This window comes from Aquarana catesbeiana, linkage group LG06, assembly GCF_042186555.1.
Source record: "Aquarana catesbeiana isolate 2022-GZ linkage group LG06, ASM4218655v1, whole genome shotgun sequence".
NCBI lineage: Eukaryota > Metazoa > Chordata > Amphibia > Anura > Ranidae > Aquarana > Aquarana catesbeiana.
Window position 1 is genome coordinate 347,166,555 of NC_133329.1, and position 18,028 is coordinate 347,184,582.

Here is an 18,028-nt window from a genome sequence, read left to right on the forward strand (position 1 = left end):
ATTCACATCATTGCAGAACACTATTCATCAGGTTAACCATCTTCCCATGTTTCTATAATGAGCCCCTCACTGAAACCCAATAAGCTGAACTACAGCTAACATTTTATAAGCAGTTACAGCAACAGTTTCCTTTTGGGATAAAGGCTTTACATAAATGAATAGAGACTGACTATATTACGCCCCCCTGTCAGTGCTAAATAGTTTATCTTAACCCTATAACTGCTAGTTTGTGTGGATAGCCTGGTCTGTTAAAGTCTGGTAAAAAAAAAGAAAACTAATGCAGCCACCACATCTAAGAATTGGTGAGATGTAATTTAATACATTTTTGTTTTGGGATTTAATATCGCTTTAATATCGCTTTAAAGACCATCTCCAAGCAACAAATGAAACAATGATATCAAAATTAAACATTATCCAGCAAATATTGAGAAATGTCAATGTGACTCCATCCTTTATTGGTGTTGGGAGTGAAAGTCTGTATCAGCTTTGGATCATTCTGTCTTTTTAAATCAGGCTGTTTTTAAAACAGTCAATACAAATGACCTCTAATCTACTTAAGCCTAGTACACATGGGCCAAATAGTGGAGTCGGTCTGACAAAAGCAGGCCGTCGAAGGGGCATGACCGAAAAAGGTCTGCTGATCGGCTCCGGGTCAGTGCTCTCAACACTGACACTCTTGTTAAGTGCACCAGCACTCTTTAAGGGCCCCAACCATAGCCAGCAGAAGAACATCTCAAAGGACTGCCCCTCCTGTATCAATTATTCTACAAGACCCCTTTGTTCTGTATCCTCCCTTTCCTGTGGACAGTGCATACGTAGTTGGTCTAAGACTAGAATTACCACCATGGCCTTGCCACTGTTTATGCTAATCTGGATGCCAAGTGTAATCATATGCCTAGTCCTTACAGTTAATCACTTTGTATTATAAATTGTGTTATTACCATTGTTAATCCATTTTATACTTGCCTAGTTACCAAACATATTGGGTGACAATATATTAAGTTTGTGTTTACTACCTGGTTTGGTGCCTGCTTTCTTTGATATAGTGCCACTACTTGGTACTAAGTATTACCTTCAATCATTTCCTTTAATATTGTATGTCTGTACAATAAACCTGGTGTTAGATGGGCTGAGGTTTTTTGGAAAAGGATTAGACAAAGAACAGAGAACCTATCTGAATCAGTGGCTCCTATGGGGTAGCACTACAGACCTTTGTTTAGTGATGACAGCTGAGATTGCCTAAAAGGAGACCTATTGTATGTTCTGCAAGGTGTAAGTGAACTGCTCAGGGTTCCAAAGGACTTATCAGTTCACCTAGCAATCATTTGATCGCATCAGGGACAAAAAAAATACAGCAGTACTATTAGGAATGACTCATACTATGTCCATACCTTTTTCTGAATTTTTGCATTGTCTTGTAGCTCCATCTCCTCAATTTCATTGGACAGTAAACTAGAAGGTCCGCTCACAGTACCAGACAATGAATCAGGAAACAGATTGGAAAGCTGTGATTTCGTACGAAGTCGTAGGGTGTTCCTATAGAATATTTTATATTGCTGGGATAAGTGAAACTTTAGACAATTCTTGTTGCAAATACTCTTTGCTTTAAATCACATGGTCAGATATCTAGTCATACAGCTTTATTCATGGATGTTTGAAGAGTTGTAGATACTGATACTGGCTACAACCGATTGTAAAGTTCGAGTATGAGAAATATCTACCAACTTTCTAAATTTGGCTGCTCTGCTACAGATTACACATTACATTAAAGACTACAAGCTGAGAATTTAAGCAGAATGCAGTACATTCAATATTAAAGGCGCTGACGCCATTGTTTAAGCAGTTCTTTGGGAACCCCTGAAAATTTTAATTTACTCCAATCTGTGGCTGACATATAAATATAGATTCTATATCATGAGCTACAGGACATTATAAATCATGATGGTCATTTGGTTAATAAGTTTTGGTTAACTCTTTCATAAATGTCAGATCTTGCAACTTGGCCCTCTGTACAGCTGATGTGGTGTCCAGGGCCATGTCCTGGGATCACAGCATTGGCCTTATTGTTCTTACTGCACATTTAAGCCTAGTACACACGGGTTGAATGTCGGACGGCATCTGTTCAAACGGCCGGCATCTGTTGAAGGCTCATGACCGTAAAAGAGCTGCCGGCTGGCTCACATTCAGAGCTCTTAGCCAATGGCTGAGAGCACTGACCGGAGTGTTTCGGTGGGGGGTGGGAGTCCCCCTGTCAGAACACAATAGCACAGCAGGAGATATTGCTGTACTAACACTGGATTGTACAGCGGCTCTGACCTGAGCTGTCAGGTTTTTTTTCTTTCAGCCTGCTGGGTTGAATGCAAAAAAAATAGTAGTGTGTACTAGGCTTAACTCAAAAAGGTGTTGACTGCAGGAATCAGGGCTGCAAGTGGGTGGTCCCCACATATTTAAATGGGGGATGGGTCTGGGTGGGAAAACTCATAAAGTAGGCATAATGGGCAGTACTTGCACATTTAGAGGCATGGTCTGGATGGGAACAACCCATATAGTGGTTGTGATTTGGGCACTCCCACCAGGAAGGTGTGCAAGTGAAATTCGGACTGTGGACTGGGTTAACAGCAGTGGTGGTCACTCAATTAGGGGCGCCACCCCCCCTAATTTACGCACCCGTCTCCTAATCTACATGCAGGGCGCCGGACACATGGATTTCAATTAGGGTTGTCCCGATACCACTTTTTTATTCTCTCTCCCTCTCTCTCTCTCTCTCTCTCTCTCTCTCTCCTCCCCCCCCTCCCCTTAAAATCAGGGGAAAATCGTGGGTGCGTTTCATACGCCGATCCCCTGCGATCCCCCGCTGAATTAGCGGAGCGATCGCCGACCGCAATTTGAAAATGGCGCCGCCGGCGCCGAAATACACACAAAGCCGGTCCTCGGCTCTTCTCGGCCACTTTCGGCTTCACTCGAGCGCTGCCCGAACCTAGCCGCGTGTACTCGGCTAGGTTTGGCTAGCTCCGCTCACAGTCACGCCCATCCCAGGCGGGACTACGAGTGGAGCCGAAAGTGGCCGAAAGTGAACAAGTGTCGCCGAGAAGAGCCGAGGACCGGCTCTGTGTATTTCGGCGCCGGCGGCGCCATTTTCAAGCTGCAGTGACACTGACATGTCACTGCAGTTTAACTGCAGCCTGGGCAAGGCTGCAAAAGGACACAGACAAAGCTGCAGATAGGCACTGGCAAAGCTGCAAGGCTGCAAATGACACCAAGGCTGCTGACTGCAAGGCTGCAAATGACTGCAAGGCTGCAAATGACACTGGACAAGCATGCAGATGGACGCTGTGCAAGGCTGCATTGATGGGCATTTAAATGTAAGTTTTTTTCCTTAAAACATTTTTTTTCCTTAAAATTCCCTCCTAAACTTGGGGTGCGTGTTATACACCGGCGCGTGTTATACCCCGATAAATATGGTATATATATATATATATATATATATATATATATATATATATATATATATACACACACACACACACAGTGCCTTGCAAAAGTATTCACCCCCTTGGCTTTTTACCTATTTTGTTACAGCCTTTAGTTCAATGTTTTTTAATCTGAATTATATGTGATGGATCAGAACACAATAGTCTAAGTTGGTGGAGTAAAAATTTGAAAAATATATACATAAAACTATTTTTCAGAAATAGAAAAATGATAATTGTCATGTGCGTATGTATTCACCCCCTTTGTTATGAAGCCCATAAAAAGCTCTGGTGCAACCAATCACCTTCAGAAGTTACATAATTAGTGAAATGGTGTCCACCTGTGTGCAATCTAAGTGTCACATGATCTGTCATTACATATACACACCTTTTTGAAAGGCCCCAGAGGCTGCAACACCTAAGCAAGGGGCACCACTAACCAAACACTGCCATGGAGACCAAGGAACTCTCCAAACAAGTAAGGGACAATGTTGTTGAGAAGTACAAGTCAGGGTTAGGTTATAAAAAAATATCCAAATCTTTGATGATCCCTAAGAACACTATCAAATCTATAATAACCAAATGGAAAACATGGCACAACAGCAAACCTGCCAAGAAACACCCACACACCAAAACTTACGAACCAGACAAGGAGGGCATTAATCAGAGAGGCAGCACAGAGACCTAAGGTAACCCTGGAGGAGCTGCAGAGTTCCACAGCAGAGACTGGAGTATCTGTACATAAGACGACAATAAGCCATACGCTCCATAGAGTTGGGCTTTATGGCAGAGTGGCCAGAAGAAAGCCAAAATGGCACGTTTTGAGTTTGCGAAAAGGCATATGGGAGACTACCAAAATGTATGGAGGAAGGTGCTCTGGTCCGATGAGACTAAAATTTAACTTTTTGGCCATCAAAGAAAACGCTATGTCTGGCGCAAACCCAACAAAGAACACCATCCCCACAATGAAACATGGTGGTGGCAGCATCATACTGTGGGGATGTTTTTCAGCAGTCGGGACTGGGAAACTGGTAAGAGTTGAGGGAAAGATGGATGGTGCTAAATACAGGGATATTCTTGAGCAAAACCTGTACCACTCTGTGTGTGATTTGAGACTAGGACGGAGGTTCACCTTCCAGCAGGACAATGACCCCCAAACACACTGCTAAAGCAACATTTGAGTGGTTTAAGGGGAAACATGTAAATGTGTTGGAATGGCCTAGTCAAAGCCCAGACCTCAATCCAATAGAAAATCTGTGGTCAGACTTAAAGATTGCTGTTCACAAGCGCAAACCATCCAACTTGAAGGAGCTGGAGCAGTTTTTCAAGGGGAAATGGGCAAAAATCCCAGTGGTAAGATGTGGCAAGCTCATAGAGACTTATCCAAAGCGACTTGGAGCTGTGATAGCCGCAAAAGGTGGCTCTACAAAGTATTGACTTTATTTGACTTGATTTGTACGAGTACAAGTACTTCTGCAAATACTCGGTATCGGGACCGATAACGATACTAGAATCGGTATCGGGACAACCCTAATTTAAATTTTTTTTTTTTTAAACACATAAATTAATATTTGCTATTGTCTTCCTGATTCTCCTCCCGGCCAATCAGGAAGCGGGTCATGAGACCCGATTGGCCAAGAGGAGAAGTGACCATATTGGCCGCCAAAGAGGAGACGCAGGGGGAAGCCACAGAGGAGGAGATGCCGAGCAGGAGACATTGAGGAGGGGACGCTGAGCAGGAGATACTGAAGGGAGGAGACACCGAGGAAGTGACACAGGCCCGCAACCTAGACGGGGTAAGTGCGGAGTTTGCTGATCGACCGAGAAATAGGGGGGGGGGATTTTGACAGATGGACCGACTGAACGGGGTTGGGGTGGAGGGTTAGACTGACCGACTGATCGACTGGGGCGTATGGGTGTGGTTTGTATTTTTTTGCCGCCCCCCCCCCCCCACAAAAAATGAAGCAGAAGCCGCCACATCTAAAAGGGGATTAATGCTATTAAATCTCATTTAATCTAAAAAATCTGTCAGAGTAATTTAAAGTTTAGAAATTCTTTGTTTTTTTAATTTATTTTTCTAATACTGCATATTGTACCACAAAATAATATATTTTGGTAACTGACTTAGTCAAAGTCAATATAACAAATAATACTAATAAGATAATCAAAGGATGTAAGATTCTTTGACCACCCTTTGATTCATGTGAGCTCTCAGGGGTAATATTGATTGTGCAGGTTAGAGAACCTGTCCCAAACACTATTTTTCAAATAGGGTGCCAACAGATGGAGTGTAGCTTATCTGGATCCTTATTCTTATTAATAAAACATGTCTCTAATCCTAAATATAATCATTTAAAAAGTGTATTTTCACTGCAACTGCTTCCATCAGTAGCTTCTCAGACAGGCATTTTGTTTCGTCATGACCATTTTCTAATAGAGTGGTAATGTCTGAGAGATCCAGAAGACAGATGCCTGAGCTGATTTTCCATATCACGCAGGAGGTAATAGAGTGTTTTATGACTGCTAACAGATGCAGCTTTTGGAATTTATGTCCCCTGTTCATTATCTGAATAAATATCATTCGGCTGCTGGAGTGATTACACTCCATAATTGGTGCAGTTATTAGCATGATTTATTTGTTCTTATTCTATTCTGTTGTATAAAGTGGACATTTTCCATAAAACTTGAGTCTAATTGCACACTGTTGCAATGCACTACCAGATGTGTGTTAATGTGCGTTATATCATGTATTATTGTGCACTGTCTTAGGTCAGACTATTCATTTGAAATGGCACGCACTTCACCTTTTATTGTACAGGGGGTCCCCGGGTTACGAACAGGATAGGGACTGTAGGTTTGTTCTTAAGTCGAATTTGTTTGTAAGTCGGAACAGTACCTTTTTTAAGTGCAAATCTAGTCTCAGAGACAGGATGTAAACCCAAATCAACAGAGAAAGGCAACCGGATGGCTGGGGTGGCATGGTTAGTTCAAATATGTTTTGTTTCTTTTATTTTTTTACTTTTTAATCACTTTTTTTTATTTGTATTTATTTGTAGCTTGTCGTTTACTTTTTTTTATTTTTGTATAATTTTCTTATTTTTAATATTATTTTTCTTATTCTTTACATTTTTTAATTTTTTTTTTTATTTTATTAATTTAATTATTACTGTATTTCTTATTTTTATTTTTTTTATCAATTTTTTTTTCACTTAACTTTATTGCTATCACACAGGAGGAAACAATTCCCTGTGTGATAGCAATTGGAGGTGACAGGTTCTCTTTATTGACCCTGTCACTTCCAAAACAGGAGTCCAGGATCGCAGCTGAGCACAGCTCTCCCCTCTCACTATTTTCATGGCAGCAGCAACAGGAGACTGCAGAGAGGTACACTGTATGGCACAGCAGGGAGATGGATGGTGAAAGCAGCCATCAGAGGCCAGGCAGGCCGGCCGGCCGGGCGGCCGGCCGCGGTGCACCATCGCGGGGCAGCGGCGTAGAAAAGACCGGGGATCGTGGAGGCTTCGTAGGCCGCACAAGGCCTCGGCCACGACGGGCAGTTTCAGCGGCCTGGCAAGCCACCGGACCATACCAGGCCTGTGGATGGGCAGGCAGGAGGACGAAGGGGACCCGCAGCCAAGACAGGAACGGAGGAAAGGCTCAGGAGAGGAAGATTCGGCCAGCAGTGACGTCATTCGGGCCCCGTTCGTAAGTAGGGGTCGTTCGTAAGTCGGATGTTCGTAAGTCGGGGACCCCCTGTATATGTACATAAGTTGTGGTCTGCTGGCAAGGTGCATTGGGGTACCTGCCATTCAAAATGAATGAAAACTTCTGGAAAAGCGTTGCCTATGGGGGACCTCTGAGATGATGGACCACGGAAAGGGGGATCTTCAGATACCCAAGTAGGGTTTTAAACAACCTAAAATATTGAAGCCAAAAAGTGATGAGCAAGGGATTGAAGTGATACTAAACAAACACTATTTCATTTGCATTATTCCTTCTATTTCTTTATATGGATAATGGCATCCATATAAATTTAAAAAATTCAATTTTCATTAAAAAAAAATCCCTTTTTCCTAATGAATATACAGCTGTCACATGACCCAGCTCTCTCCCAGCCTGTCTGCAGGGAAACAGTGGCAGAAGGAGTCCTCTGCTGCTGGCCACATGTTCAAAATAAAAAAAAAAAAAAACCTTTAAAATATAGAGTAAAAATAAATAATACTAATAAACTGTTATAAATTGTCATACAAATATATATTTGAAATCAAATATTTATTATTTTTGGCAATAACATGGTGTGGGCAGATTTCTGCCAGTCACAGGCTGTGTCACGTCCCTCCAGCCTGTGTCTTAGAATAAGAGGGAGGTGAAGCCTCCATTAATCTACATGTAATATCCCGCCCCCCCATTGTGTTTAGCTGGTTAGTGGTCATGGAGGAGGAGGGAGGGGGTGGGCTGTCCTTTACCACTCTGTATACACCCACATTTGTGACTCTATAGTCATATGGGCTACTTAGATGTGATAGGGAGGAAATACTCAGCATAGAAAGTCACTGAAAACTGAGCATGTGCAGTAGCTGCCAACACTGCTCTGCAAAATCCCAGCTGAATGGGGGACATGGACTGAAAGGGGAGATGGAAAACAGCAGGATCAACCAGTTTTTTTTGCAGAATACAGAAAATCTCAAAGTGACTGAGTATGAACAGCATGTAATACACCAAGTGTAAGTGGCAAATGCCGTCCAGCGCACGACGATATACGTCGGCACAATGGCACAGCTGCACAAATGGGCGTACCTGTACGTCCCCTTTAAATCACAGGCGTGCCCGTGGGTCCTGCAGACTTGATGTCTGGTGGCCTGCGATCGTGACCCGGAGAGGCAGAACAGGGATATTCCTATGTAAACAAGGCATTAACGTAAACAAAAACACAGAAACTTAGGACTAGAAAAGAGAAAAGAAGGTATGCAGCCTCCCCTAGTAGACCCGCAAGGGGGCTAGTCTGTGTAGGTAAATAAAGGATGGGGTGAATGGCGCTCTCTTTTAAGGGGGTGTGTGAACTAAATGTGCAACACCAATATTAGTGTGATGATAAACACATATACAGTATAGTATAACTATAGTATACTTCTGCCATCATCTATAACTCAGCAACGGTGGGTTTTCTTAGCAGGAAAGTCTTATGTGTGGGAAGGATGCTGAGGATGTCAATTTGGGTTCACTGAAGAATAAGGACTCATCCCTGGAGATCCCTTTCCTGGATATGGTGACAGAGGCTGTGATGAACAGATGATCGATCCGGAAGTCCTGGGATAGTGGAAGCAGGAGCCATTGTCAAAGGGACCATAGGGATACATCTGGAAAACCTCCTATGATATTCCATATTGCCTGTCACCCCTGCAGGGGTATAAGGAGCTGGTGAGTGGGGAGCCATAGGGGGAGCACAGAGGTCACCGGTTTATTTTTTGGCACAAGAGTCACCAGACTGTTTGGAACTTGTTGTTGCAAAATACACTTTTCTGCTAAACCAATTATCTGGAGCATTGCAGACTTTTTCACTTTTTTTGCATAAAGGTTTTTATATATGTATTGTTTTGCACAGACTGCACAATAGCTCAGCACTGCAGATCACATCAGTATATATATACTGTTGTCATATATTACTTATTGATGGTTTTATTAATTTTAACTGCTTATTGTATCTTTATTGCTGATTTTTTTCACTGAATGATTTTTTTCACTGAATGATTACTTTGAATCAGTTATTTTTATAGGGGGCTACTTATACTATACTGTATATGTGTTTATCATCACACTAATATTGGTGTTGCACATTTAGTTCACACACCCCCTTAAAAGGCATTAACGTGTTCTGCCTAGCAACATGACAGGGATCTACTGCTCCCTGTCATCGGGAGCAGTGATCTCTGTCATGTTGTAGTGAGCCCATCCCCCCTACAGTTAGAACACACTGAGGGAACACAGTTAACCCCTTGATCGCCCCATAGTGTTTAACCCCTTCCCTGCCAGTGTCATTTACACAGTAATCAGTGCATTTTTATAGCTCTGATTGCTGTATAAATGTCACTGGTCCCAAAATAGTGTCAAAAGTGTCCGATGTGTCCCCCCCCAATGTCGCAGTCATGATAAAAATCGCAGATCACCACCATTACTAGTAAAAACAAATTATTAATAAAAATGCCATAAACCTATCGCCTATTTTGTAGATGCTTTAACTTTTGCGCAAACCAAACAATATACACTTGTGATTTTTTTTTACCAATAATATGTAGAAGAATATATCGGCCTAAACTGAGGAAGAAATTATTTTTTTATATTTTTTGGGGGATATTTATCACAGCAAAAAGCAAAACATGTTGCTTTTTTTTCAAAATTGATGCTATTTTTTGTTTATAGCGAAAAAAATAAAAACCGCAGAGGTGATCAAAAGAAAGCTCTATTAGTGGGAAACAAAGGACGTCAATTTTGTTTGGGCGCAGCGTTGTACGACCGCGCAATTGTCAGTTAAAGCGACGCAGTGCCGTATCGCAAAAAAATGCTCTGGTCAGGAAGGGGGTAAATCCTTCCGGGGTTGAAGTGGCTAGGCCAAGCTTGTTTTCAGTGTTTGACGAGCAATGTTTCTGGTGTTCATGATCAGCCATGATTTTATTCTAATTTACAAATATAGCTAAGTAATTTATTAGGATCAATGACAGTGACTGATGTTAATGGATTTAAAGAACAATGAAAATGTAATTTCCAGCATTAAACTCCTTGCTTGATACAGAATGTTTCCAGCATATAACAAGAACAGATGTTTAGCATTACAGGAATGCATTTGATTTGCAGCAATTTAACATAATCTGAAAAGGACAAATCAATACAGGATACATCAGATGTGTAGGTCAGCTGCATTCAGGGCTCACTGTTGTATTAGATTAACATTGAACAATGCCTTTGGAATATTTGTATGCCATGATATTGCACTAAACTGTCCTTGTACAGCGAGAGAATTATTGTTAAGAAATATTGCAGTGAATAGAATAGAATGCATAGTGTTATTGTATTCATTTTTTCCTAAATTATGTTTATGGCGCAATATAATTTAAAATGTGGTTTCATTACATAGTCAAGTGCCTTTGAAATGTTGAATGTAAAGTTTTTATATTTATTACTAGCCAGGAGATGGAGCTATAGGCTTTTTTGTACACGTTTGCCTGGTAATTGGAATTGTTTTGCTTTAAAAAAAGAGCTCAATAGCTGAAGCTCAGGTTGCACACACAGCTGAAAAACATAGAAGAATGGCCGATCCACCCTCCACGCTTTCTGTCTACTATGTAGAACTCAATAAAGTTTTAATAAGACACAGGCAATCTAAAAGGAAGCCGCTACTTTAGCACTCTTTTTATATATATATATATATATATATATATATATATATATAAAATATAAAAAATGGGTTTCCAATATTGAATATTTGTAAAAAAAAAAAAAAAATGTGAAAAAAAAAGGTATACATTATTAGTTTACAAAATGGCCCAATGGCCCAAAACTGTTATGCCGCGTACACACGGTCGGACTTTTCGTCTACAAAAGTCCGACAGCCTGTCCGACAGACTTCCGGCGGACTTTCGGCGGACTTGCAGCAGACTTTCTAACGAACGGACTTGCCTACACACGACCACACAAAAGTCCGACGGATTCGTACGTGATGGCGTACACCGGACTAAAATAAGGAAGTTCATAGCCAGTAGCCAATAGCTGCCCTAGCATGGGTTTTTGTCCGTCGGACTAGCACACATACGATCGGATTTCGGGGTCCGTCGTAGTTACGACGTAAAGATTTGAAGCATGTTTCAAATCTAAAGTCCGTCGGATTTGAGGCTGAAAAAGTCTGCTGAAAGTCCAGAGAAGCCCACACACGATCGGATTACCAGCCAGCTTTAGTCCGTCGGCGTCCGTTGGACTTTTGTAGACGAAAAGTCCGACCGTGTGTACGCGGCATTATAGTTTCCCTGAAGGATATGCAAGTATGATGTTTGAATGAATAACATTCTTGTTCACCATTTCAGCTGTTCCTGATTGACAGGGATTGTCCCAGATTTTGTGTGTATTTGTCTGGAATTGGTAAATTCTGACAACTGAGATAACAATATATGGTCTTGTTTACATCTGGGTTTGGGGGGGCTGTATAAATGCAGAGTTGAGCTGCCCCCAACCACTCCCACTTAAGCTGCAAAGGGGGTCGTATGTATGCCACAGCATACATGATCCCGGTTGTCATTCTTCTAAGCATTCAGCTGGGTCTGCTCCACTACAACTGAATTGAAGGTGCCCCACGACTGCCACACTGGAGTGAGGGGTAAAATAGGAGGTGATATAACACCTCCTCAACTCCTGTCAAATGCCCTCCGAAGAGCAATCCAAATGCAAATCACTCTTCAGAGGGCTCGGACCTGTCAGAGCGCCGCTCTCCCCTATGGGGGGATCAGATGATGACGGACCGTAGTGTCCGTCGTCACCCGATCCGATCCGAAAACGGATGGAAAAGTAGGGTTTTCCTCCGTTACACTTTTCGGATCGGAGCGGGTCGGATGTCAGCGGACATGTCACCGCTGACATCCGACGCTTCATAGGGATACATGTATGTCCGTTTTTCATCCGAAAACGGAAGGATGAAAAACGGACATACGGATCCCTCGTGTGAAAGAGGCCTAAGGCAGTTAAAGCCCAGCTAAAGTAAATAAGTAGATATTTACTCAGACAGACATTTTACTAACAGCCCTCTTTTTCTGGCTTATCTCCACTTTCCTATAATAGCAACTGCACAGTATGTCTACATATGACTACATAGCTTAGTGCACCATGTAAAATGACAGATCCGGTCAGGTCCCCCTCTCTGAGGACACTTGAAATGTGACCTTTCAAATCTCTGTCAGTATTGAGGAACAGAGTGTGAAACATAAAGAAAAAAGGGTATAATTAGAATTATGACCTCCCATTAAACAAAAGTGCTATTGCAATTAACTGTAAGCACATCTTCACTTACAGTTTTCTCTTAGTCTCCCTGCAAAGTCCTTCAAATACCTGTTGATCCTGTCAGTGCAATTATTCACTCTAAAGCAGAATTCCGCCAAAAAAAAAAAAAAATTAAAAGTCAGCAGCTACAAAAAGTGTAGATGCTGACCTTTAATAATCAGACACTTACCTGTCCCACGGTCCAGCGATGCGGGTGTACAAAGCCCCGCTCGTCTCCCTCTCCTCTCCATGGAGCTGGCATTCTTACTGAGGGCGCCCAGCTGCATGCTGTGAATGGCAGGCAATCTTCTGGGACCTGTGACGTGTCCCAGAAGATTGCAGGGAGGAAGGGGGAAGAGCTGAACTTCCTCCCGCGCCGCAGAGCCCCGGGAGGAAGTGGGAGCTGGATGCCTCTAAAAAGAGGGTATCCGCTCCCCCCCCCCAAAAAAAATGACATGCCAAATGTGGCATGTCAGGGGGTCACCATTACTTAAAGCGTAAGTTCCATTTTTGGGTGGAACTCCGCTTTAAGGTCATCACAGAGGACAAGGGGGCACTCTTTATGTCTAGAGGAAAAATGATTTCATCTCCAAATATGGAAAGGTTTCTTCACAGTTATGCCCTGTACACACCATAGGATTTTCCGACAACAAAACCGTGGATTTTTTTCCAAAGAATGTTGGCTCAAACTTGTCTTGCATAAACACGGTCACACGAATGTTGTCGTAAATTCTGAACGTCAAGAACGCGGTGAAGTTCAATAGCCAGTGCGGCTCTTCTGCTCGATTTTCGAGCATGCGTGGACTTGGTTAAAGTGACGCAGTGCCGATTCGCAAAAAGTGCTCTGGTCTTTGGCCAGCCAAATGCTCCGGGGCTGAAGTGGATAATATAACTGGGTACTGACATTTATAGGTAAAGTTGATCCAGGGAAAATCCGATTGCCTCTCGGGGGGATCAGGAAGGAATTTTTTCCCCTGCTATAGCAAATTGGATCATGCTTTGCTGGGGTTTTTCGCCTTCCTCTGGCTCAACTGTGGGTATAGGATTGTATATATCGGATTGTATTTTTTTTTGGTTGAACTGGATAGACTTTTCAACCTAACTATGTAACCCGGTGGATCTTTTTCTAATTATAAAGCACATTCACCATCGAGATTTGCTGGTATGTCTGCTGGATTATATTGCGTGTAGCGCTGACAATTTTTGCTTCCGATGCTATGTAATGCTGTAATGTTAATACCTGTATATTTGGCGCCATCTAGTGGCCAAATTATGGAAAGAACTGCATTTTATTTCTGGATTGAAGATGACAGAAAGTGTTTTGTTTGTTTACTTTGGAACATTAACTTGACCTACCCAGAATGCTTAGTGACCTCCCATGAGCATCAAGAGACTGAACTGGATTGTGGGAAGGCTATAAAAGGCCCCTGCGTCTGTGAAGTGGTACAGCGTGACAGCGTGGCCACAGCAAACAAACTGAGATACTGTGGAGAGGAGCCATTCAACTTTACAGACCTGGTTGGGTGAGAGGGCTAATGCCCAGAAGTTTGCATCACATTTTACACACTTAGATTGATTGCAAAGTGTTGCTGGGACTAATAGTCCCACGGAACAGTTCAGGTGGAAAGAGTTACACTTGCACAGGCTTCAAGTTAGATTTCATTACCCAGGAACTGATGCTGGAAGTTTGTTCCCTTTGAGAAGAAGTATCCAACCAATTTACCTGATTGAAATTACTACTGTGCATCATTTTACACTGTTCTATTGGTCAAAAATCCTGTGGATTATATGTATTACAATTTCACTTAATCCTAGCTAGCAGAAGACAGAAGAACAAAGAAGGACTGCCTCTGTTAACGCAAAGCCTTGCCTTTTACTGCCCTTTAGAGGGATTGTCATCTAAAGCAGGGGGAGCTCCCTAGGAAATATGTCATGCTGTACTAGGATGGTAATTGTGTCTTGTGCATAGGATGGTAATTGTGTTTTGTGCATAGGATGGTAATTGTGTCTTGTGCATAGGATGGTAATTGTGTTTTGTGCATAGGATGGTAATTGTGTCTTGTGCATAGCAGAGCGTGCTGAGAGTGGAACGGTGTCCATAGTGAAGTCAGGTTCACTCTGTCATGGGTTCCATTCTGTAGTCACATCAAAGATTGTTAATCTGAATAATCTTACTCTCTGATATACTATTGTGAATTGAATTTGCTGGCTGTCACACTATGTTGGTGTGACAGTACAACAACTGTGATTACTATTTCTAATCAAATACAGTAAACTCTTATGGTGGTTAAGTATTATTGTGTGGAGTGCTATTTCCTTTCACGTACAGGCCAGACGGAGTGTTGGAGTTCAAGGTAAATCCAAACAGGTATATTATATTACACTTTGTAGAGTTGTCTTTGACTGTTTGTCGCACATCCACATTACACCACAGCTGTGTCAAGGGGACTGAGCCACATAACAGGGGTTGTGATAGCAGAGTACAGGCCCAAATCAAATATCAGCAGCTCCTTCGGGGGTCAGTGCTACATACGTTTACCACCATTCATGGCACATGAATGGAAAATTCAGCTTTCAGTAACAAGGTTGAATCCTGAATCCTATGGACCGTGACTCTGCGCACTTATTGAAGCACACATGATTTACTAACCCTCAAATGAGAATTTGCCTAAAATTCTGATTCACATTCACCCTATGCTTGTGCTGTTCATACATGTTATAGCCAATGTTTCTCTGCAGGGCAAATACCAGCAAATCTAGGCAGGTGAAAATTCTTAGATTAGCCTGCCTCTTCAAAATATACCGTACCTCCAGGCCTGCAGAATCACAGGATTCAGAAGCATTAAAAAGCACAAATTATTTGTACAAACCTGAAACTAGATTGGTAGCTTCCTCTACTGAATGTCCTGGTTCTTTCAATATCAGGATTTTCATCTGTTACTTTTTCTGGAAATGAAAATAGGAATTGTACAGTATTCTAAATTGAAATAAGTAAACTGCATATATCAGTTAATACTTAACCACTAGGGGGCAGCCAAGTGACAAGACATGTTCCCCACTCTGCCTAAACATAGCTTCAATATTAAAACATGCAATATATAATACAAAATGTTATAGCAAATATTACCTTAAAGTGATTGCAAACGATCACCTTGTAAAACAACCCATTACGTTTAAAATAGAAATAAAAGCCAAAACATTTGTTTATAGATATTTAAAAAAAAACTCACATTATAAATAACTTTTTTCCCTATTTTATAAATGATCACATTCCCTCTGTCCTCAGCTGCATAAGAGCTTGGGGGAGGGGAAGCACACTGAACTTCCCAGTTAATGGCTATGCAGGCGGGGCGTGTCAGGACATGTCTGATCATTGGAGGAGAGCACACTGAGATTCCAACTAGAGAACTGACCGTGGTGTGTTCTCATAACTAGTGTGGTCAGTTATTAATAGGAAAGCAGAGGGACTGGCAGGAACACAGGGGATTTCACACAAAGGAAGCAATACAAAGAGAACAGGAGACTTTTTCATGCAAATACATGGCACAGCAGGCACATATCAGGAATATAAGTGTAAGTGCACTTTTGCACATATCAGGAATATGAAAGGTTAAATTTACATATTCTTTAAAGCAGATCTGCATGGAAATAACCGGTCCTCTCTATTGAAAGTACCCCAAAGTCAAATCACCTGCAAAAGACAATTAAATAATAAAGCTTACCTTGGCCTGGGTTCCATCGCTCCTGGGAGACATCACTGCAATAGGCCGGAGTACATTATTGGAGGATGCCAAGCAACCAGCTATCCCAGAAGGCAGTAGTGATGTCCTCTGCACCTCGGCAAAATGTCAGAAGCAAGGGCTGGAGTAAGTATTTTTTAAGTATTTATTTATTTTACAACAGTTTTATTTTTAAGTGGCCTTTGCAGGTGATTTGACTTTGAGGGGTGGGGGCCTTTCAGTAAACTTTTTTTAGCATTCATTTACACAAAAAGACGATTACATAAAAACAAATAAATACCATTTTATATTATATAATTTAAAAAATGTGCACAAAGTGCATCAAAATATGATTGGTTGAACTGGTTCAAAGTGAATACCTGGCAACTCTGACATTTACCTTAAAAAGATTTTTCTTTACTAGGAGAAATTGCTGTTGGATTTCTGGGGGCTGCTGAACAACATCGACCCTAAGTACTCAGCAGAGTCAATAAGTAGCATTGCTCCAGGAAGAATGACACAGTTTAGGCATATATATATATATATATATATATATATATATATATATATATATATATATATATATATATATATATATATATATATATATATATATATATATATATATATATATATTTATATATATATATATATATATATATATATATATATATATATCTCATAATGGACTATCTGGCAGTTATGATTTACAAAGTAGGACTAATTAGTCTGTTTTTTGGTTTGCAGTCTGTAATTTTCACAAATTTCTTATTGTAGAGAAAACAACACATTACCTGGAGTGGTATTTTGGCTCTGCATTGTGACAAGAGTAAAGTAAACTCCCTTCTTTTTCAACAGTTCATCATGAGTTCCCATCTCTACTGCTCTGCCACCATCAAATCCCACAATTATATCAGCAGTCCGAACTGTAGACAGGCGATGAGCAATAGAAATTGTAGTTCTTCCACTGCGTACCTATAGCAGAAAAAAAATATATATTACTCTGACAGTGGAGTTATTTCTGAAAAGGGCAGGTACTGAAGTATTTCTTTAGGTATATGTAAAGGTAAAACTTTTTTTTTTAGTATAGGATAAAGTGGGGAGGCTTAGACCTTATTATGTGATAAAAGTTGCCGCACTAAGCAATCAAAATGATAAAAAAAAAGTGTCCATAGAGTAAAACAGTTCATTTTGGTCTCCAAAGAAAAGAAACAGTGATTGCGAAAAAGTTCTCCTGATAAGTGTCCAATTCAGGTGTACATGTCATTTGTGAGAGTCGATCACCCAGGTGCACCTCCACCATAGATCACATAAAATGCCTCCTTACCAGAAATCTGGACTCCAAATTATAAGAGTCTAGACAAACGTGGGTTATATGCACAGAAGATCTGATCAACTTCCTCCAGTTAAGTTGAAGGGGATGGTATCATGGTTGATAGTAAGGATAGCTCCATATCAAAGCCCATAGGAAAGAAGAGAATTGCCCACATAGTGTAAAACTGTATAACAATTTATTGAAGAAAAAATATGCTAAAAACTCACAGAAATTTAGATAAAATCCAGCATGTACTGATTAAAAGTTCCTGGGAACTGGTCCACATGTAAACAGATTTGGCCTGTGTGGAAACATCACAGACATGGACTCCGGCCTACGCGTTTCGTCAGAGTTGACATCATTGGGGGCATGAAGTTCATGTCCATTACCATGCAAATATATACTGTCCAGAGCAGAAAGGGCACAGCCATAAATACCAGCCTGCTCTCATTCCTATGGGTCATGAGTCAGCTGAGATTTAAGCTGAAGGTGATACAGAGAGCTTG

General features: G+C 41.3%; 1 protein-coding gene across 1 annotated transcript in view; it reads right to left on the bottom strand.

Annotated features, from left to right (window-relative positions):
- Window positions 1–18,028, bottom strand: part of LOC141147033 (bile salt export pump-like) — a 122,553-nt gene that overhangs the window by 52,655 nt on the left and 51,870 nt on the right. The window contains exons 12-14 of the mRNA XM_073634005.1: window positions 17,002–17,182; window positions 15,359–15,434; window positions 1,410–1,536 (exon numbers count right to left, since the gene is read on the bottom strand). Coding sequence (XP_073490106.1) covers window positions 1,410–1,536; window positions 15,359–15,434; window positions 17,002–17,182 — 384 coding nt within the window. The remainder of the gene's footprint in view (window positions 1–1,409; window positions 1,537–15,358; window positions 15,435–17,001; window positions 17,183–18,028) is intronic.